At 38.2% G+C, this 23,153-nt stretch overlaps 1 protein-coding gene across 2 annotated transcripts in view; it reads left to right on the top strand.

Moving 5' to 3' along the window:
* Positions 1-417: 417 nt before the first annotated feature.
* Positions 418-23,153, top strand: part of NOL10 (nucleolar protein 10) — a 60,367-nt gene continuing 37,631 nt past the window's right edge. Inside the window, exons 1-13 of one of the 2 annotated variants that reach the window (XM_051614018.1) lie at positions 418-512; positions 996-1,041; positions 1,793-1,891; positions 2,622-2,699; positions 4,485-4,522; positions 7,915-8,051; positions 8,754-8,819; positions 10,026-10,086; positions 10,576-10,661; positions 11,020-11,098; positions 12,317-12,466; positions 14,812-14,878; positions 20,763-20,815. In XM_051614018.1, coding sequence (XP_051469978.1) covers positions 447-512; positions 996-1,041; positions 1,793-1,891; positions 2,622-2,699; positions 4,485-4,522; positions 7,915-8,051; positions 8,754-8,819; positions 10,026-10,086; positions 10,576-10,661; positions 11,020-11,098; positions 12,317-12,466; positions 14,812-14,878; positions 20,763-20,815 — 1,026 coding nt within the window. In that variant the 5' untranslated portion in view covers positions 418-446. Of the gene's footprint in view, positions 513-970; positions 1,042-1,792; positions 1,892-2,621; positions 2,700-4,484; positions 4,523-7,914; positions 8,052-8,753; positions 8,820-10,025; positions 10,087-10,575; positions 10,662-11,019; positions 11,099-12,316; positions 12,467-14,811; positions 14,879-20,762; positions 20,816-23,153 lie in introns of both variants that reach the window. The other variant, XM_051614019.1, reaches the window with a different exon arrangement.

Here is a 23,153-nt window from a genome sequence, read left to right as displayed (position 1 = left end):
GTGCCGTTTCAGCCCTCGCTGCTGCTCTCCGAAGCCAGAAGGGTAACGCTCGGAGTGTTGCGTGCCCGCTTCTTTTCAAACAGTGCTGCTACGAAGCAAGGGACTCCGGCCAGCTTCCACATTTCCTGGCAAGGTTCTGATCGGCCGAGCCCGGAATTCACGGTTTTCCACAGAGAAGGGACACGCCTTGCTGCGGGGCGAGAAACCCGCCCTCCCCCGCCAGGCCTGCGGAACCACCTCCCGCCCTCCCTCCCGCCCTGCCGGTGCCGCCCGGAGGCTGCGGGGCTGGCCCGTCACGTCAGCGGGCTCTGCTGCTGCTCTGGGGAGGGGCCCAGCCCCGCCTGCCAGCCCGGCCCGGCCCGGCCCGGCCCGCCCCGGCCCCGCCGGAAGGCAGCGGCTGTTCCGCTTCCCCTCGGGCCGGAAGGGGCGGGCGGGGCAGCGCGGCCATGCAGGTCTCCAGCCTCAACGAGGTGAAGATCTACAGCCTCAGCGCCGGCAGGAGCCTCCCGGAGGTGAGCGAGCGGCGGGGGGACGCGCTGCCCGCCCGGGCCGGGGCTCTCCCGCCGCTGGTCTGGCGGCTGCGGCCCGCCGGGCCCTTCGGTGCCCGCGGCGGGAGGGCCCGGAGCGGGAGGGCCCGGAGCGGCTGCCCGGGCTGCCCTGGCTGCCCCCGGCCCGTGCGCGGGCGGGAGCGGTAGCTGCAACCGGCCCTTCCCTGCTGGTTCCGCTGGAAACGCCGTTTGAGCGCGAGCGGCCCCGAGCGGGGCTGTGCTGTCCCGCAGCCCTCGGCGAGCGCTGCCTCGCAGCGTTTATTGGCGTGAAGGGGTTGAGCTTGTTAGTGCAAACTGAGCAGTGATGAAGATAAAAAGAACCAACGGCCTACTGTTTTTTTTTTAATATATATATATATGTACTTTGAAATTGCATGCACTTGAAGTGATTTCTCTGGTCTCTCTGTGTGTGACGAGCTCAGGACTGACTGGTGCCCTTCCTTACAGTGGCTGTCTGACAGGAAGAAAAGAGCTTTGCAGAAGAAAGATGTGGGTGAGTTTTCCTGTCGCGAGGTGCTCGGTAACGCGCGGCTGCACAGGGACGACCCACGCTTTGCTGGCTGATGGGAGGAGGTTATGCATAGCTCAGATTTAAAAAAAAACAAAACAAAGCTGTAACTAGTTATGGTTAAAAGGCCGTACTTCAACGTTCCTTACAGCTTTCTGTAAGTAGTATATTGCCAATATTGTTTTAAATTTCAGGTGTTAAATACTGGGGCTGTAGATTGTACAGAAACGTGGTGGGTGAATTCCCACGCATGCAACTTAGGATAAAGTCCAACTATAAACTCCTCTGTGTGTGTTTTGCTTGCCCTAGAGTGCAGAAACATAATAATTTTAGTCTAAGCTTGTTATCCAAAATGAAGCATGGCTATTTACATACGGTAGGAAGGGCTGTAAAAGAAAATCCTCAACCAAACAAAAATGCATAGAGTTAACAGGAGGATAGACTATATTATGCATCTTAGTTGTGTAAATTTTGTGCTAAATGTTTGATACTTCATTATATAATAATTTATTACATAGTTGTCCCCTCAGAATAGGCATTTGTTTTACATGGAGGTATCTTGCATCTCTGGGTTAACTAACTATATTAATCTTCTTATAACATGTGTTAATTATGCTTAAAAGTTATTCCCTGTATTCAGTTAACTTTGCATGCTTCCATAAAGAACCATTATGGTTTTGGGGGCTGATACAATAGTGCTACCTTTAAAAAACCATTTAATTTTATTTCTTTATAGATATCCGTAGAAGAATTGAACTTATTCAAGACTTTGAAATGCCCACAGTTAGCACAAAGATTAAGGTATCAAGAGATGGACAGTATATTATGGCAGTTGGTGAGTTAACAAAGAGTCTCTCTCTGTAGCAGAGCCAAAAATGCTAGAAAATCTTGATTGCAGAATGACTTGATATTTCAGGTAGAATTGGTAAGAGTTGATTTTAAAATGTAGCATTGAACAGAGTTTCAGAAGCTTACTCACAAGATGTGATAGAGTGGCTGTCTTGGTAGTGGTACTGTGAAACACTTCTTTTTAGAATACAGATATTCTTAGAACCACAGGAAAGTTTGGGTTGGGAGGGACCTTTGAAGATCATCTAGTCCAACCCCCCCCCCTACCACTGGCACCTTATAAGACAATTAAAAATGAAATTGTTTATAATATAGTTTAAAACTAAGTTCGTATTTATTTTTATTGTGTGCATATATATTTGCTTTAAATAACTTCTGAACATCCTGGAGTATTGTTTTAAAGGATGGAGGATAATGCTACATTGTGTAACTGTCAGAGCAGGATCCATATATGGATACTTCAGTAGGCGTTAACAGCATAAAGAGACTTGGTCTTTCAGGCACCAAAGACAAAAACCAGGCCTTAAGGTTATGTTAACAAGAGGCATGTTTTCCCAGTCACAGAAGCTTTGGTAAGATCAGAATACTTAGAGCTGAAAATACAGTTAAAGCCTTTATATGTAAGACATATATATATATATTTTAAAAACCCCAAAACATTAATGTTATTCTTTTGTTTGTTTGTTTTTAATTAAAGATCAAATTGTTTTTTCCAGGAACTTATAAGCCAAGGATACGCTGTTTTGATACCTATCAGTTATCCCAGAAATTTGAAAGATGCTTAGATTCTGAAGGTTAGTAGAAGCGATGGCTGCTTGTACAAACTATCTTCCATATCTAATTCAGGTTGGACTCTAGAAATTTCCCTCCTTGTGCTGAGGGGACAGAATGTATTGCAGGGGAACACAGGAATCTCAAATAAAACATCACTTCACCTACATCACCTTGCCTTTATCTGTGTTTTTCCCTTTTCCTGCTTCAAAGTTCTTTCCTCTCTTGGAGTGGTGTCAGGCAATGCAAGGTTTACCTTGAGCCAGTAGGTGCAGGGCTCAGGCAGTGAATCTGGCTGAAGGCTTTGCTCTGCTTGGGAAATGCAATGTGAGTATGATGACTGGGTAGCTCCTTTCTTCTTCTGTGAAGCAGTAAGGTAGGAGAAGGCATTGTGGTTGCACCATCATTACTGAAAGGAGTTCTCTTTGTTTTTCTGCTGGAGCCCAAGGTCAGCAAGTGAGTTACAGGGTAAAGAGAATTTCCTGAGAGTGGTTTGGGTTGGTTGGTTGGTTTGTCTTCTTGGAAGCAAGGTACTTGGGGATACATGGTAGCATGGCCAAGGCCCTAATTACGCCTTGTTTGCTGCTATTTTGGAAGGAGAACAACTATGGTGAACAAAGCAATGAGCTGTCTAGACAAGCTGCTGTAGCACAAGTTTTAGAGTACATAGATTTGGGGAATGGCACGTGGGGTTTTTTTGTATTTTTTGTTTTTATTAGAAGGCTGGGAAAGTAGAAGGCTGATGGCTGAAAACTGGGATACAGGGTGACTAAAGCAAAGAGGGAATGAGCGTAAAGTGGAAGAAGTCCTAAATCCTTATGGAAGAATGAAATTGATCTAACTATGATGTGTCTAAAAGTGATGTGGGAAAAAATTTTGAAAACTACTGTATTAAGTCAGGGGAAGAGGATTAGAGTGTGATGATGTTTCTTTACCCTGTGCCTAAGGACTAGGAGTCACACAGGGTGAAAGGACAGTGCTACAACATAGTAAGAGGGGAGCTGGGAGGGCTTCAGAGAGGCTGGGGAAAGTGAAGAGTGGGATCTATGTCAAGAGAGTAGGAGTCATTGTAATAGTAATGCTTGCTAGTAATTAGAGCTTAAAGTAATTTTTGATTTGGCATTTTACTATATTGCAGAAGTATGTTTAATTTGAACTGTAGCATAAAGACACTTCAGGTAACTTTAAATGAGCTACCTCATTTAAATGGAATCAGTTTAGCCAAAGCAGCTACTCCCCGATATTCCCAACCCAGCTAATTTAAAACTAGGCAAAGTTCAATACGTTGCAGTGTTCAGCACACTTTGTATATTTCAAACTTGATTTTTTTTTTTTGAGCCTTAAAACTTTTTTCTGTGCAAGTGCTGACTGACCCCTTAGAAAGGTCATGTGTGCAGGTTTGTGCATAGCATATCCAAACTCATGTCATTTTTAATCATCTTTGATGGATTACCAAAGGTCCACAGACCACACACTCACTGAAAACCATTTGATTAAACCTTCCCCAAGCTAATAAATAAATGGTTGAGCACTGTTTTGAGAAGTGTGTCAGGTATACAAGAATGATAAAAAGATTACCAGATGCTTCATATGTTTCTAAAATTTTAGAAAACTACTTGCTGTTTTGCAAGTAAATTTGTATCATGAAAGATTTTATCACCATGCCTGCATTACTCGTTGACAGCTGTGGGGAATATTTATATGACTAAAGGTTAGCATTAGTGTAAATGTTGTCAGGATTTGTGCCAGTGTTTGCAAATATGTTCGCTTACTTACTTGACTTAAAATTCTCTTTCTCTCTCATCTAGTGGTTACGTTTGAGATTTTATCAGATGATTACTCGAAGGTATGTTTAATGTTTTCAATGTATAAATGAAAAAATTGCTAAATATGTATATTAAAATGCATTTTCATATATAGTAAAGGCAGTCAATCAACACAACTTTTGGAACAGAAAAGGTTTTTTAGAAAAGCTAACAGGATAAACATCTTTGTGCCTTCAAAATGTTATTTGTTTTCTTTGTCTCTTTGTATTATAATTTGTCTTACCACTTTTAAAGTCTTTTGATTGTAGTAGAGAAGAACTTCAAATAATGATCTATCCTGTAAACAAAATAATGTGAAAAATGGAATTAAGTTATTCTTTCTATGATAACATCCCTTGTGAGAATGACACACAGACACACCATTTCTGAGTTAATAGCCTGATTTGTGAGCGTTGTTGTAGCCATGATGATTATAAGCATATCAGTGAGGGAAAAAATGTGGAGAGAAGTAATATCTTTGTTTTGTTTGTTTTTTTTCATGAAGTGCTGTACTTGGGGGAAACAGTTGAGTTCTTAAGACCATCAGCCTTTTTTTAGGCCCAGTACACTTACCACTTCTAATTCTGCTTAACACTTGGAGAAGTGTTTATGTGCATGAAAGCATCTGTTTTCTCCAGCTGCAGCAGTTGATGTAATAAAAGATGCTGCTTTCTGTAAACTTTGCTGATTCGTCAAGGCATTGTGTTCCAATTTAAATATGGAATGTAAGAATTTTAAAAAATTTACTTGTTTATTTTAATACTTTTTTTTTTTTTTTTGTTCCCCCTGAGAACAAGCCTTAGAATTTCTGGTACAGGTTTGTTTTAATTAGTATTTCTGTTTGTTGAGAGGCATTATTATTTAGTCTTCTAGCTTTAGTCTTTTCAACATTTTTCCCATGGGAGAATTTGCAAGAAATTGCAAGAATTCCAGTAGCAGAGGGTGACTGATACAGTCCAATAGCCTCCCAGTTGTCAGCCTGTTGGAGAGTGCTTTGCTTGTACAGACCAAACAGGTCTTTGGGAAACTGAGGAACACCTTGTGTTTGCAACTGTTTCTGACTGGTTACGAACAGTAAGACTGGTTTATGTTTTCACCTGAAATTGGTACTCTTTCAGGATGAAGCCCTACTTTCACAACTTAATACAGCCTTATTTTCAAGTTTATTTTCCTAAAACTTACTTTGCCAAATCATTAGAAAGAAAGCTGATCTCAGATAGCTGTCCTAGTGTTTTAAGCATGTTAAAAAGAGGGGACAATGTTTGAGAAATTACACTTGAAGTGCTTAGCATCAGAAAAATATTGTTTGGAGGGGGACCTCCAGACATTGTTTAATACTTGGACAGGACTGTTAAAAACAACAAGCTTGGAGGTACCACAAATTCACGGAAAGAACTGAAATGTAGTACTACCTCCTCATGAAGAACTTTTCCTTCCTGTCCAACCGGCTCAGGAAAATCTGAAATTTTCACTGTTACTAGTGCTAAGAGTTTGACTCTTGTAGTTTTTGTAACTGCACTTTAGTTGCTGGCTGCTACTAGGTTGTCCTACCACAGGGTGCTCTTTGCCTGACTAAACAAGCTAAGATTCTTCCAGCCTTTCATTGTTTTTTTAATGTGTTCTGCCCCTTGTCTGGCTTGGTAGCCACCTTGATGCTCAATATCCCTTCTGAACCGGGGGGACCAACACTAGACACGCCGCCTCGTGCTTTAGGAACACAGGGGAAATTGCATCTCCCCAGGCTTCTCCTGCGGTCACCTTCTGAGGCTTATTTGCATTTTCACAATGAGAGCACACTGTTGGTTTTCATTCACACCAGTATCCCTAAGGCTAGTTACACTTCTCTGCTCCCCTGAGTTTAAGACTTAAAAGTTCTAGACTTGGACATAGTTTCAGACTTAGGAGAGACCATTATCTTTTTTTTTTTTTTTTTCCCCCACAGCCTTTTGCAAAAAGACACGTATTTCCACTTTATTCTTGCCATACACAGGTGGATGTGCTTCTGCATAGCCGTTTTGGGACCAAAATTAATTTAGTATGAAGGAAAGAAAAAAACTGTGATTTACAGTGAGTCGTATTCACTGCTGATGAAAGATGACACAAACATCTTCAAGTCCAATATTGTAGAAATTTATCTTAAAATGGGAAATTAGTAGTGGTAAGGCAATCATTAGCAGAATATTTTGTTGCTTTGGGCAAATAAAAACTTTCTAAAATCTTGGAGGTAGAGTGCATGACATGGAAATTCACCTTTCTTATTGAAAGCAAACTGCATCATCTGTGTTCCTGGTATGGATGGTTTTGGATGGCTTACTGGTATTGAACTAAGAATGTGATACTATATTTTAAAATGAAATATGGATTAATTTTGTGTTCTTATAGTTTATGTGACTACTGCATGCAGATGCAGACATTTCTTCTTTTGCAATGATTGTAGAGAATATGTACTGATGTATAAATAAAATAACTTTTGTAACTTGCTTTTCCTGAGCTTCTGATCCTTATTTGTGTTGCTAACAAGGTGGACTAGCCATAGGGAATTTTAAAATCTGCATTGTCTACTACTTTTAGAAGATGTGTGGTCTATAAATATTCTAAACTGAGCACTTTTCTAATCTAGGCTAAATAGGGATGAGGTTAAAATTTAGCCTCTGATTGTCCGTACCATGTAATTGTTCATGTGCATCGTGGCATCAGTTTAAGTAAGGCCGAGTGTTCCTCCATAACACAGTGCCTGGGCATGGCTTGAGGTGCAGTGTGAGTGTAGTGGATGGTGTGGGTGGTACTGTCTCTGGAGTGGGAGGAATTCATTCGCATGGATATGAGTTGCCATATTAACTTGCCATTAGGACTATATGGGCAGGTTCTGGCCTATTTTATTTACAAGTATAGGTCTAGCCTTTTAGTAATGGCTCACTTTGGGCTCTTTCAGGAGTGAGATGTTTGTCTAAATTTCAGAAAGAAACAATGTGCTTACTCAGTTGGCAAGCAACAGCAAAAATGCACAAAGTTTGTTGGTACCATTTACTGAAATGCTGCTGTGCATCAGGATTTATAGTTAATGTGCCTAGCACCTATGAACATATTGATGTCTTTATCACATTGTACCTGGAAGAAATTAACTGGAGTCTGAAAGAAGTACAGATACTAGTTTTGGTGTAGCCCACCACCCACACAACTATACCAATTCTGGTTGCAGAGTCGCATATACCCTTGTGAATATTAATTTAATATTTATTAATAAAGCTCTTTGTTGTGGATTGTGAGAATGGTGAAGCACTAGTTGACTCTCATTTTAATAGAAATCTTTTAAATGAGTTATGATAAACCAATGTGAACTTGAAAAAAAACACTAGAGTTTGTGCTGTAAGACAAGCTAAGGAGATTGTAATTTGGTTTCTGTATGTTTCAGTGCTTTCTATTTTCTTTTCAGATTGTCTTCTTGCAGTGTGGCAGGTTTGTGGAGTTTCACTCACAACATGGTCATTACTACAAGACAAGAATACCAAAATTTGGTAGAGATTTCTCTTACCACTATCCATCGTGTGACCTGTATTTTGTAGGAGCAAGGTAAGATGAAATGGATTATTTTGTTTCACTTCTGTTAGCAATGTTTTCTAAGAATAAAATGAACATTAAAATACCACAATAGTTAGAAATTGGAAGAAGTGGCAATTTCTTCCAAATTAATAATGGAGATGGTGAAGAGTAGATAATGTTGGAAGACTTAAGATTCGTTCAGTTTCCTGTACTGTTTTAGGACTTTTTTTCTTTGATTCTTAAAGCAGGAACATAATGTATTTGCAAATCTGTTATAAAAATTGTTTAGCATCTAAATAGGAAAAATAACTTTTTCTATCCTGGTTGGTGTTTTGTTGCTGTTAAAGTGTGAGTCAAGTCACATAATTAATTGAGTTTGTATGAAGACATAGTAAAAATAAAATAAGTAGTAATTAAAAATGTAACGTAAATCATAAGAAATTAAAAGATCTTAAGAAAGAAATTCATGCATATTTTTCCTGGAAAAAGATTAACTGGTAGGATATTGCAAGGTAATAAATACTTTTGATGAACATGGACAGTTTTCCCTGTATTTATAAAACTGAAGGATGGGTTTCTTGTATGTTTTAGATTGTGAGGTATGAAAATTATGTATTTGGTAGCAAGATTTTTTTTATAACTCCTCCTAACTTAAAACAGTCGTCATAAAAACACAAAGGTATTTTTCAGTATTTGCGAGAGAAAGGAATATTATTTCTTTTTCCTTTGTAGTTCTGAAGTGTACAGGCTAAATCTGGAACAAGGAAGATTTCTGAACTCACTGCAAACTGATGCTTCGTAAGTTATCTGTAGTGCGTGATGTGTCTCTGTCATCTTTCCACCAGGTGGAAGCAAACTACCAACATGCTCACCATCAGTACTGTATCTGAATACTGCCCAAATGCATTATAGAGTCGAAAAGGAGCATATGCTGAATCTGAGCCTCATTTTATTTTATGTTCTGTAATTCTGTGTTCTAGTTTTTATGTTTTGAGTTTCATTTTCTGGAGATCCTAAAATTGCTTAATATAGACTTAGAATTAATATGTATGTTATATTAATGTATAACTTGATCTCAAGAGCATTTCATTAAAAGTTTGCCATTATTGCTCAATTTAGCCATCACATAGAGATCTGCCCACAGGGTATGTACTTTTCCAGACATGTCTTTGTCCTTCTGCTCTTGGAATAGCTTGAAGAAAATTTTTATATCTCCAGCATGTGTCTGATTCATTTGAAAACCCTACCAGAACAGGAGCTGGGCTGTTTTCATGTGGGTAGAGGCAGATGAGAGGAGCAGACTGGACTAGATACAGCAGCTGTTGGTGGGTAACAGCTGGTTTTCAGTGAGTAGGATAGCTTAATGGCTGAAGCAGTATTTGAGTAGGGCATAATAGAGAAACTGAGCAGCAGGGGAAAAAAAGGAAGAAAATCCTGGAGAACTAAGGGTGTAGTGTAAAATTTAGATTAGAGAGATGAGACTTGAAGTTGTTGGAAGGTTGTGAAGTGCAGGAGTTGGATAAGTTGTAGGATTAGAGGTGGAGGGCTTTGAATGGAAGAAGTTGGAAAGCACAAGGATGGATATTGTGAAGATAAACTTTAGTACTTAGGAAGAATTATTGGGAGAAATACAAAGCTCTTTGGTGCCTTGTTGAGAAATAGGGTACTTGGATGAGGGAAAGGAAGACAGGCCATTCATGTTGGAGATGTAAGCTTCAGAACATAGGTAATGGGGAAGACCTTTTGACATAATTGAGTTTAAGAATATAGTGGAGCAGAGTGATATGGCAAGGCAGTTTCCAGTAACCATCACCGTCTCACATGGCTCCAAATTCTTAGTCAGCTGCTCTGAAGTATGGGAAGCTGCTGTTAGGTTGCCATCTGTGCCTTCTTCCAGCTGTTAATTTTCCAGGCTGAGTAACCATGATTACACAGAAATTGTTTTAGCTGGTGTTGTGTTATGTTATTCTGAGGTAATTAAACTTGCTCCTTTTTCTGTTTTAGAGAGAGTAATGTCTGTGACATAAATCCTGTGCACTTCTTGTTTGCTATGGGGACAGCTGAGGTAAATGTTTGCGTTCCTTTTATAAAAAGGGCAGTAGTGTTTTTTTCTTTTTTATATTAGTTTGCATGAGGATAAGAAGAAACCATGACAGGAACTTAATTAATTTGCTTTCATTTGCTATGTTAAGTATAAATACAAGGAAGAAGATTACTTTTTAGAGCATAATGCAGATAGAGTTTCTGAGCTACCTTGGTTGCTGAGACGCTAGGGATTTTGCAAACGGGAGAGAAAACAATGTTATCTTTCTCTACAGTATAGCCATCTGTAGAAATTAGCTAGGATGTGTACCCTGTTAATGAATTTGATTCAGATCACATTTAAAAAATAAATACTTGTGAGGGGCTTGTATGCCATTATTAGAACATCTGTCAGCCTAGGATATTGGACTAGTTATTAAGCGATTAAATAATTCATAATTTTATTTAAACTTTTTCAGAGTACCAGGCATCTGTTGCATAAGCTTGAAACATTTTTTTTTGAACTTTCTAGGGTAAAGTGGAATGCTGGGATCCTAGAACTAGAAATCGAGTCGGGCTGTTGGACTGTGCTTTAAGCAGTGTGACAGCAGATGCGGAGTGAGTAAAGCCTACCTTTTCAAAGTGTGTTCTTCTGGTTTTTCACAAGTTTTGCTTTTTAGAAACAAATCCAACTTTGCATTAAAATGGCCTTCCCATGGACTTCTTATTTCTGGTGTCAATAAGGGGTTTTCTAAGTCATAAAGGAGTCCCTTTGTTACTGATGTGAGTAGTAGTGGCTAATTTTCTATACAACCACAAGCTGTGAATGTAAGTAACACAGCTTTTTGAAGTAGTATTTTTCTGAGTGGTATCTGTACATTAATTTACATTAATTATCTTAGCTATTTTTAACATCTAAAAATTATTTGCAGACTTTATTGAAAGAATGTCTAACTGTAAGCATCGTGCTTTGCAGGATAGATGGTTTACCCTCCATTTCAGCACTGAAATTCGATGGAGCTTTGAATATGGCTGTTGGAACATCTACTGGGCAGGTAGACTTAACTTCATCTACAACAGTTCTTAGGAGAACCTGTTCTTGCAGTTGCCAGTCCAAGTCTGTCATACATAGTGTGTGCTTATTGCAATGTAAATATATATGAATACAAGTATTTATAAGAATGTGAATTATATGTGTAGAGTAGTAATTGTCATTCTTAAACTGCAAGTTGGTTTTCTCAGATGGTCATGCTCTTCAGAATACCGTAGCGACCACTTAAAATCGTCACAACCTACATACTGTATAACTTCAAATTCTGCAGTTTTCTTACCATGCAAGAGTCAAATATGTGGGGAAATTGCTGCCTTTTGAGACTCATTTATTAGTACAATCTCAGTGCAACATAGATGTGCTCCGTTTTATTGATGGTGGCTGAAGAAGCAGAAGTAGTTGTCTTTAAACTATTGTTTTTAGTGTCTTTCTGTAAGGGAACATGTTGATTAATTTATTCAGTGTTGCCACCATATTTGGAAAGGGGAGTATGGGGATTTTTTTCTGCCTTCGTCAGTCTTTTCTTGGGTTTAGACAATTGTACCTTGTTCAAGAGCAGATATGTATGTAAGAGTTGCATTTGCAATGGTGTTAGTATACATGTCATGCAAGTTTTATTGGAGATTATATTTTTTTATTAGACAAGCTGGTAATATTTTTTCCCCTCAAGTTATTAGTATTCACACTTTGCATGTGGGAGATTTAAGGTTTCCGTAGGAAACTTTGGAGATAAAAATGCAGGTTTCTGGAAGACAGGGCCTGTACTCTCTTCTTAACGTAAAAAAAAATACATTCTGTGGTGTTTCACTGAAAGAAAGTGGTACTTGCTGCATGTAGAAGGGAGTCTGAAAATGTTAATCTTGTAGGAACAGCATGAGAACCTGAAAGTGAAGTAATTAAGAAATACTAAGAGACATGGAAATGGTTCATTTTTTCAATAGAAATTTAAAGTACTTTAGAAAGATGGTGAGCTCTCAAATTAGCTCCTTTTTTTTTTTCTAGACAGAAGCATGCTGAGATTAAAATATATTGCCAGCATAGATTTGGCTCACTTAAGCTGTTTGCAGCATTTAAGATTATTCCCTTTACCTAAATCGTGTCCATGCATTTAAGTATGAAATCTCAAGTTTAGTCAAAACTTCAATGAAGATCTGGTGTGTGTGTGTGACTTCCTCTTGATCTGACAATATTGTAAGTTTAATCTGTCTCTTTATTCTTTAAGGTTTTGTTGTATGATCTCCGGTCTAGTCATCCTTTAATAGTCAAAGATCACCACTATGGCCTGCCTATTAAGTCGATTCAGTTTCAGGGTCAGTTGGATTTAATTATCTCTGCAGATTCTCGAATCATAAAAATGTGGAACAAAGATACAGTAAGTGTTTTTATGTTGCTGCATTCAGATTTTTTGCTTCTTACATTTGTTTGTTGTGGGGTTTTTTTTTCTACACAGCTTGACTAATAAGGCTGAAATTCAGTGTAAGAATTAGGGTTTTTAATGTATCCTAATTCACATTGCATTTTGTCCTGTCTGACTGAATAAACCAACATCTGCGAAGTTATTCAACAGCCTGTCAGGTATAAAGATGCAGTCTTAGGTATTTTTTTAGCTGTTTGTCCATGTCTGCCTAAGATGTTTCTTTCAGTAGAAGGCTTTAAACATCAGAAGGGGTATCTTAGCCTTTGCTCTGGTTGGCATATTTCTCGTAGTGTGCTTGAATACAACCTGTTAAAATTTTTCGTCAGTGAAAACATGGTCGTTCCAATTCCCTGCTCAAAGAAGGGCTAACTTTAAGGTAGATCAGTTACTTTATGACCTATTAAAATCAGGTGCTGCTTATTTTCACAGAAACATATTTGATATTGAAGCAGATACATTGCCTAGATCCAAACAGCAATGTGTATTATGCTGTATTAATGCACTATGTTGCAGTAGACAATGTCTTTATCCCTGTCTTTTGCTCCTCTAAATAAAATAGAAATCTGTGATTTTTCTTAACATTTTTCTTCATTATATTATGCTGTTCTTTTTTGTATCTTTCCATCAGTGAATCTTGCACAAAATATGTTACCCCATAGATTCATAGTAATACTACTGTAACTTGATTTGGTTTGACGGGCTGTCTTTAGTCATCATATTCCTTCTAAAAAACATGCTCCATTTATGCTTTTCTAGCTTCATGGGGAAACATATCTGAGGAGCTGTAGTTTAGAGGCACTTTTTTTTTCTGACCATTTCAGGCAGTCATTTCTCTATTGTTGTGCTTCTTCATGAACTTTCAACAGCCTCTCATTTTTTCTGTGATCGCAAGCAGTTTTTTGTAAGCTTCTCTGCAGTTATTTTTTATTGTTTAAAAGAGCGAATAAATTATTGGTTATTATTTAAAACATCTGCTGTGGCCCCTCTCCATTTTTCCTAGGTATGTATGTATATATTTCCCTCACTGAGAATGAAACACTGTAAGGTTTGTCAGGTGGCCTCTGCAGTGGGAAAAGGGAGGGTTTCATACTGCTGGAAGGCAAAGGTAGCTTTGGACTCTTTCCTAGATTATGTTCCAGCTGGCTCCACCTCTCCCAGATGTTGGTTCCTGACTATCTCTGGCTGGGAACCAACTGCAGAGGCAGACTGTGGGGTGGAGAGCATGTGGCTTTGATACCAGAATAGCCCCATGCTGAGACGTGCCTTGGGGTGGGGAGCATGAGGCTTTTGTCTGCTAAGACTGGGGTGGGGGAGGACTCCTATTAATCATCGGGGAGAGACCAGAGGTGGGTGGGGTAACAGCATGTAACTGGCAGGGAAAGGAAGGGCCCAGAAAGGTAGGTGGGATTGCTGCAGGGGAAGAAAAAAGAGGAATAGGATCAAAATTTGCTCTGTTCCTGTCCCTCATTTAGAGCTGTGTAGGCATGTACTCTCATGCTTCAGATTCTGTGGCCCAGTTCTGAGAGACTCTTCCTTTACTGGCTGTCTTGTGTGTTGGCTTATAAGAGCACCTGTATTTTGTCTGGGTTTTTCAGACTTAGTTCCAGTTCTTATTTTTTTGAGAACATTGTTTCCTGCTTTTACCTCTTTCTTAAATAACCTTTATAATTTCAATTCTGATCTAAGCTAGATACCACTGGATGCTTTCACTGCTTTTATTTTATATTTAGACCTCTTTAATACTGAGTTTATGGTCATTCTATGACATTTATTCTATGATAAATTATAAACAAAATGCTAAGCTATATTTCATTTCTTGTAGACATGAGCAAGGTGGAAGAACCAAGCTCCAGATACAAATTCCACTCCCAGTCCATCATTTCAACTAGTCATACTTACCAAATAAAATTGTCTAAAACAACGATACTCATGGTAGAACAAAATAAAGATTACACTGACAATGTGCCAGGCACTTATGGACCTCACCACCTCGATTGCACAAAATAAAGCAAATCTGACACACGTTTTCAACACTGAAGTGTGAGCTGAGAAATTGAGGTGCTACTGTACATTGCTTCAATAACCACTACATGTCCTTGTAAGAGACAGGATCAGAGACGAAATACAATATTGAGCTCCTAGTATTATGTTCAAATACTTTTTGTTCTGCAAAATCTGTTCCATCCTTATTCCACCGTATTTCTTAGCTTCTATAATGCCTATTCTTAATGTTCAGGTTTACTAAATTTAATTATGTTGTTTGGAGTTCTTTATAAAGTATTTGCTTCCTACAATTTCAGGGGAAGATATTTACTTCAATGGAGCCAGAATATGAGATCAATGATGTCTGCCTGTATCCAAATTCAGGTATGTTAGATGTATTTATGTCTTCCTAAGTTTAATCCAAGCTGTGGTCTTTTTTTCCTGTTTAGGTGATTCGGGTTAGGTCTACTTTCTGCCTTATGGCAGAGCTAGGAAAAATAGTTACTTGTCACTTAGTGTCATTGTTTCCTCTCTATCTGTATTAAATTGGAGCCTCTTTGCAGTTAGAAACTGCTGTGCTGTCAATTGAGTGGTTGACCTCTTTTGCTCTTTCAAATATATGTTTAAATTTCCGAAGAATATAAATTTTACCCTTTTGTCTTAGCCAAGTGCTGGATGAGTTAGAGCTTGCTCTCTAGAGCTAGGAAAAATCTCTTTACAGCAAGTTAACAATTTTTTACAAGTGTTTACAGCTATTTTATCTTTCCATGTTTTAGATCCAGCACTTGCTGTGCCCTCCCTTAGATGAAATCCTTTGGTTTTAAGTGCAGATTCTTCAGTGCACAGATTTGCATGCTTTGTATGACTGTTTTAAAATTTATTGCATCTCATGGTGTTATTTTTAGAGTACAAAACTAAGGGTTGCTTTTAATCAAAGTTTTCAGGTCCTACCTTATGGGTAAAAATATTTTTACAAAATGGTGGTTGTATGTGCACATGTGCTTTACTTGTACCTCAGATTGCAATTGACCTTAATTTTCCCTGCTTGATCTAAGTTGCTTATTTCTTAACTACTATGTGACACCTAATTTATTTTTCTTCTAGAAAGCAGTACTGAAAAAAATTAAATAAAAATCAGGGCCACTAGGATGGCACAGGGCAAAATTCTAGATCCAGAGAATGCATGTGTTGGAAAGTTTGCTATTATCTTAATTTTAGAAAGAGGTAGCAGCAAAGACAGATTGACTTGGACTTTGATTCATACTAGCAGCTCAAATTCAAGATTGTAGATAAAGTGAGTTTGAGATTCATAATGAGTTAAAACTTACCTTGTCTTTTCTGCCAACTTCAGTTAAGGATATGCCCTTTTTAAACTTATTTTTATTTGTAAGGTGAGCACTTAAATACTGATCCCTGCTGATATGGTAGGCATTTTATACTTTATACAGCAGCAAAACTGTAATGGTCTGCAGAACCTTGCATGATGAAAATATTAACTGACTTCCATGCTGCTCAGGTTTAGATAGCCTCCTTTGAAACAAAATGGTCTTTCAGTACATAGGAGTTGGGCTAGGTTTTCCTGAGCCCTCAAAAAAGACACTGGTACCATTTTATTTGTGTGCCATATATTGTTTTTCCTAGTTCAAAGTGCCAAAAATAATGCAAGTGAAGAATTGAAGCCTGCCAAAACAGGGACTTTATGGCATGGCACTGAGGGTACATCTCGTGTGGCCTGGTTGTATTTTTGAGTCCATTTGGGTGCATTTGAGAATAACTGTGGTAACAGTGTGAACTGTGCAACACGGAGGTAGACAACCCTGATCTTCTCTCATCTGTGGTGGCTACAGAGAGAGGTCATTGGAGTGAATTATCTTTAGCATTTCATCCAGGTTTCACCCTTGATAATTTAGTTGATTTGATCCAAAAGAGAATCCAGGAGTAGATAACCACCCATGCAGTAATGAAGATGAAGGGCTCATGACAGAGAGTGAAACAAGCTATTTGACAACGTAGAATCTTAGCATAATTTTTGGTAGGCATCTCTGGGGGTTGTGTATTTCTAGCTCAAAGCAGGGCCAAACTTGAAGTTAGATCCAGCTTCAAAGTCTGATCAGGTTGCTTGGGTCATAACCAGTCCAGTATAAATATCTACAAGAATAGATCTTACTCTACGCTCTATAGCTCCATGATATATAGACATGCCTCAAGGGCTTTTGCAGAAATTCTTTTCAAGAGAGTCTACAGGAAAATTCTTGTAACACAAAGAAGTGAGAGCACAAATCTCCTTAATGTTGCTTATTGGACATTACTTTTTCATGTGTCTGTCATCTACATTGAGATCAGTAATGTAGATTGTGCATTTTAGTCCTGTGTTCCATGTCTCCTCCTTAAGTCAGTTCTTATTGTTCTCTCTTCAACCGTGTCTATAGGGGGGCCGGTTGATGTCTTTTGGTAAGAACTATGGTGCTATGTAAACTAGGCTGTATTTTATAATCATTTGAGACAGAGGAAAACCTACAACATTTTGCAGTGGGAATGAAGAGATTTGAGGTGAGAGTTAATTCACTGCATGCTTGTCAGAAATACTGTTGCTCCAGAGTTCAAGATGCCCAGCACCACCTCATACTTTTTCAGAATTTGAAGAATAATAAAGATTGAACATCTGAAAATAAGAAAATACTTTCAGTAATATGAGTTTCCAGTTGTGGAAAGCTGGAAATTACAGTATAATTTAAGTACCAGTATGCCTATAGCTCAGTGCTCTCATTGGTGCCCCAGCATTCTCACAGCACCACTGAATGTTTGAGAAGCCAACATGATACAGGAAACCCAAGAGATCTTTGCCTAGCTTGGGTTTTAACACAGGAAGGACATGGAGCTCTTTGAGGCCAAAGCACAGCCACAAAGATCACCGGTTGTGTGGAAGGCTCTGAGGAGACCTTATTGCAGCCTTTCAGTACTTAAAGGGAGCTTATAAGAGATACGAGGGCAAACTTTTCAGTAGGGCCTGTTGCAATAGTACAAAGGGTAATGGTTTTAAACTAAAAGATGGTAGATTTAGGCTAGATAGAAGGGAGAAATGAGCATTGTGAAACACTGGAACAAGATGCACAGAGAGGTGGTAGATGCCCATCCCTGGAAACATTCAGGGTCAGGTTGAACAAGGCACTGAGGAACCCGATGCAGGTGAAGATGTCCCTGCTCATTGCAGAGGTGTTGGAATAGATGACCTTTAAAAGTTCCTTGTAACCCAAACTGTTGTATGATTCTGAGATTTAAGGAAAACTGTGGGTTAGTATGATGTGAATTGTTCTTTTTCAGTAGTTTTGTGGGAGTTTTGTTGTCAGTCTTTTAAAAATGAAATTATTTTACCAACCAGCTTCAGTGTTGCTGTCTTTCAATGGCAAGCAAACCTTTGTGTATCTGTGACCAAACTACACAATGACAGACTTTAGTGGATTGCTTAAACTAGTTATTAATCTCTTTTCTCTGGTCACACGTGCACCGAATTGTGCTAGGGGAAGAAGTTTTACTACTTCCTGAGTAACCTTGACTCAGCATCAGTTAAGTTGTAGAGCATAAATGAACCTTAACAGCATCTTCAGTGTACAAAAATCTGTGCCTCATTTGTGTCAATTATAAAAAAAATTTAACATTTGCTTTTTCTAAAACTCCTTCTCCCATTTACTACCACTTCATAGTTGTGTTTTCATTCTTTTGAACTGATGATACTGAATGGCAGATGTCTTTACAAATATAGTCTTATTAAAACCTCTTATCTGAAAAAAAAGTCATTTATTTCCCTTTTACAGAGATCAAACTAGTCTGCTGTATACTTTGATAGGGTGTGGTCTCTCCTCCCATAAAAATTGGCTAAAACTAACAAGCTGAAACAATGAAAATGTGTGGAGTAGACTTCCCTTTTCACGCAGTTGTTCCTTGCTTTAATTATTTTATTTCCCCTGTAGTTTATGCCCATGTACTGTTCTGAAGTCAGTTTTTCACTCCTGTAATTACTGGTGGAAGACTCTCAAAAGAGAGTCATCTTTGAAGCACCTGCAGAATTGTCATTTTGTCTCTAGTGATTCATACTCAGTCCATGGAGAAATGCTTTGTCTCCTGGAATAGGAGTGAGCGTACTGATATGTGTAGAGTATGTAATCTATGTACTATACTGTAGTACATTGTGTATGTGTATATATAGATGTATATACTATAAATGCTTGCTTTTTCATTGAATGGTCTGCAAACCTTTCCAGTTATGGTTTTTAGCCTCAGTTTGCTGACTAAGCTTTCCCAAATTTCTTGCTTTACTGGGAAAGCTGGCCCCCTTGTTTCTGACATTTTAATTCCAGCTGTGTTGTGTATTTTTAATAAAAGGATTAGTTAGGAAGGATTACTCCACCCATGTTAATTGCGTTCCTCTAGTTGGGTGTAAATTATATTTCTACCCTCTGGGTGTGTAGTAATTGACCCAATTATTCATAGTCTCAGTGGCATATGTTACAGGGCTTCTAGATCAGAATGTTATCTAACTTGATTGCTCTTTTCTTCTTCATATTCTATCTTTTGAATTACATGATGATCACCTATGTTGGAAAGACAAAATTGAGACAAACATGGAAGTAAATGCCAAATGTCCTTATTACTCACTTATGCAGAAGGGAACTTAGAGTATTTCTCATTTTCAACTTACACGAGTCTTGTGGCAGTTGGGGATTTTCTGTGCATTTTAATATTTGTACAGTAGGTTTTTTATATTGAGAGTATTTACTACCATTAATCATGGTGTTTCTTAGGTATATTCATAGATATTTCAAATTTTCCATTTGCCCCATTTGGCTAATATCACTAATATTACTACATTTGAAGCCACAGTGTTTTTTGTTGAGAAGCTGCTGTTGTATTGATTTCCCAAGATTAAATATGGATAAAGGTGTAAACCATGTAATGATTTATGACTTTGTTCAGACTACAGGTGTGTGTTTAAAAATAAAACAACCCAAATCTCCTTTTAATTATAATGCAGATTTAGGTCCAAGGTAGGTGCAATACTAGCTGGATTCATTCTAAAGAGTGTTACGGGGAGATGGTGGATAAGAAGCTCAACATGAGCTGGCAATATGTGCTTGCAGCCCAGAGAGCCAACCATGTCGTGGCCTGCATCAGAAGCAGTATAGTCAGCAGGTCAGGGGAGGTGATTCCCCCTCTTCACTTGGCTCTTCTGAGACCCCACGTAGAGTACTGTGTCCAGTCCTGGAGCCCCCCCAATATAAGGACATAGACCTCCTGAAGAAAGTCCACGAAGATGATCCAAAGGCTGGAGCACCTCCTACAAAGACAGGCTGGGGGAGCTGGGGTTGTTCAACCTGGAGAAAAGAAGACTGAGGGGACTTCATAGCAGCCTTCCAGTACCTGAAGGGGCTACAGGAAAGCTGGGGAGGGGCTTTTTTCAAGGGCTTGCAGTGAGAGGGCAAGGGGTGATGTATCAAAACTGGAAGAGGGGAGATTAGGTTTGACATTAGGAGGAAATCCTTTAGTGTGAGGGTGGTGAGACACTGGGACAGGTTGCCCAGGGAAGTTGTGGAAGCCCTATCCCTGGAAGCGTTCAAGGGCAGGTTGGATGGGGCTTGGAGCAACCTGGTCTAGTGGAAGGTGTCACTGTCCATGCAGAGGGTGTGGAACTAGATGATCTTTAGGGACCCTTCCAACTCAAATACTTTTATGATTCTATGGGATGAACTAGTTAAATTTGTTATGAAAACTGGCACCTCATGGTTTTCAGGACTTAGTGTTACTTGAAGTGTTGCTGAACAGTTAAGAGTACAAAAGTGGATGAATATGTAGAAAGCAAAGCCTCGTTAACTCTGCTGCTATCAGGCCTTTTTTTTACTAAGCATTTGATGCAACAATTTCTTATGGGTCCCAATTAGCAGTTCCATTGCAGGCCAAGAATATGTGGTGTATGAGCTGCAGGTAGTGTGATTACACCTCCCTTCCCCTAACTTACAGGAGTTCTTTCCCTACAAATACTCAGGTTGCCATTGTTTGGTTTGGGGTTTTTTTAATTTATGTTGGTTTTTTGGGGTTTTTTTTTGGTGCCAGCATATTTCTGTTTTTTCCATTTCTTTTCCTGGAAAGATATTTTAAGTCCTATGCATAAATCTACTTCATGTGAATTAAATGCCTTGAGTATATACAGTTTTTTTAAAAAAATAGTGTTAACCTCTTGTAACCAGTATTTTTAAATGTGAAAATCTCTTTTTAGGAATGCTAATGACGGCCAATGAAGCCCCTAAAATGAATATCTATTATATACCAGTAAGTAATATAAATTGTTACTGATATTGCTCTTTTAAAACTCAGTTGTTTCATGTCATTCAGGTATTCATGTTGAAAAATTACTTCTGCAAATTCATGTCTACATTCTTTGACTTTTCATCATAAAGTAAATTTAAGCTAACCATAATTTATTAATGCAACATATTGAATTACTAAAATAACTAGCCTGTAATTTGCCTTGTGCTACCAGTTCCAAAACTGGCTAATGACAATAGGAAATACAAGTGGAGCTTTGCTGGAAAAAGTAGTTTCTGATGGCTGATCAGAAAAGCATTCCTAAATAGGAGCTATGTATCTTATTTTCAAGATAATAATTTTTCTTTGTTGTGAAAAACTGAATTACTGTCTTTAATGTGTGGTATGTAGTGACATATCATGGCAGTAAATATTCTTTTCTGTTCTGACAGAGAACTGTTACTGTGTGGCTTTACATCTGGCTCCTGGCTGTAGCCTCTGCTTGAACTGCAGCTTTTCCCTTGAGCAGCTCCTCACTTAAAAGGCTTAACTGTAGGTTAGCTGTATATTATATTTCTGCAGATTGGTTTTAGGGAAACTTAACTGGTGTTAGGTTATGGAAAACTACACCTACAGTTCATTCTTGTTTTTATTTTGTTTCTGCACTGCATTCACTGGGTTGTTTTTGGTTTTGCCTGTTCGGAGGTAAATAGTAAGATATATATGTGAATGTTACATGCAGAACAGCTGACCAGACTATGTACATATGTATGTTTCTTTTAAAGTAATTTTATTCACATTGTGGGCAAACTGTAACATTTGGTAATTTCGATATGTATTCCACTGTTTTTTAAGTCGGCCAAGAAGTTTTCCTTCAGATAATATGTTTCAAAGTGATTTTAATTTAATTTTCTTTAGTTTATTTCTGTATTGTTATTGTCCCTGCCCCCTGCAGCCTGCCCCGACCTCCCCATCCCCTGTGGTCTTGGTTACAACTAAAATGAATAATAAATTACATTTTTCTTTGTGGAATAGACACTATGTACCTGTTGTGTGTACATGTCTAAGCACAACAGTACACCTCTCTAAATTGTTCTGTAATCTGATTATAATGTATTATTACATTTTTGCATTTTAAGAAAGATAAAATTTTATACGTGAGTTATTTCTGTGTCATTTATGAAGAACAATTTCTGTGGTTCAGCTCTAACTAGCTTTAAATTTCTTAACTGTAGCTGTTCCACACTTTGGATAACAAAGAGTGGGGACACTACAAATATTTTTCTGTTGAAGACAAAGTATTAGCTGTTGTTACAAGCTGAACACTTTGTTTCTGCTTGTCCTTTGTAAGGTTTAGAGAGTATCTCTCCAAGCATTTTTAGATCATTTTTTTAATTAGTGGGTCAGGGAAGACAAACTCTCCATATTTTCAAAGTCTGATCAGTTTTAAAACTTGAATGGACTAGTTACTCTATGTAAAGTAATTCAGATGGAAGAGACATTCCTTCTGTCACTAAGAGTAAGGTTCTGCATCTCTGAAAATTGTGCACTGAGATTTTTTTATGAAGGTGTGGATGATATGTGAACTTCACAGCCATAGCACATCAGATGTGCATATCTAACATTGCCACTTAGAAAAAATAAAATTAATTATCTTGATTGTCACCAGTGATGAGTGAGTGTTAGAACTTGTTCTATCCAGCCTTGAGTATTCTTGCACATACTATAAATCAAAATGAAAAATGCTTTTTTTTTACTGTCTCAAACATCTCAGTCTTGTAGATTCATCTCTGTGAATACTGAACTCATGTTTCTTAATTCAGATAAGTAGTTATTAGCTAAGAAATATAAGCACTCTATATTAGATTTCAGATCACGTTTAACAGATACTACTGCAAACAGAAATATTGACTAATGCTATATAGTATTTTTGCAGCATGGAGGGTATTCCCATGAAAATTAACACAATTCTTTCCTTAAAACATCATCCTTTGTCACCATCCTCTCATTATTGGTACCTGAGTCGTGTTTGGATCGTACTAGTTTATGGTTTTACACTTAGAGTGACACATGAAAATACAAATATACCCACATGATTAATGTTAAAATATAAATCCAAATTCAAATTCTACTTTTGAAGTTCTGTTGTGTGTAAGAAACTTTAAAATTTTATTCAAAGACCACTGCCTAGATTAAGCTTAACTTCTTCAGTTCGTGTCAATGACTTTGAGTTTGAAGGCTGATGAAGATATCATAAATACTGGGATGACTACTATTTAGTCACTTATCTATAGTTAATTTCAAAACATGGAATGCTTATTTTAGAAAAACTAACAGTAGTAAGAAGTTAGTTTGAAATAAC

The sequence above is a fragment of the Apus apus genome, chromosome 3 (genome assembly GCF_020740795.1).
Source record: "Apus apus isolate bApuApu2 chromosome 3, bApuApu2.pri.cur, whole genome shotgun sequence".
Lineage (NCBI taxonomy): Eukaryota > Metazoa > Chordata > Aves > Apodiformes > Apodidae > Apus > Apus apus.
This window is presented reverse-complemented; position numbering and strand designations above follow the sequence as displayed.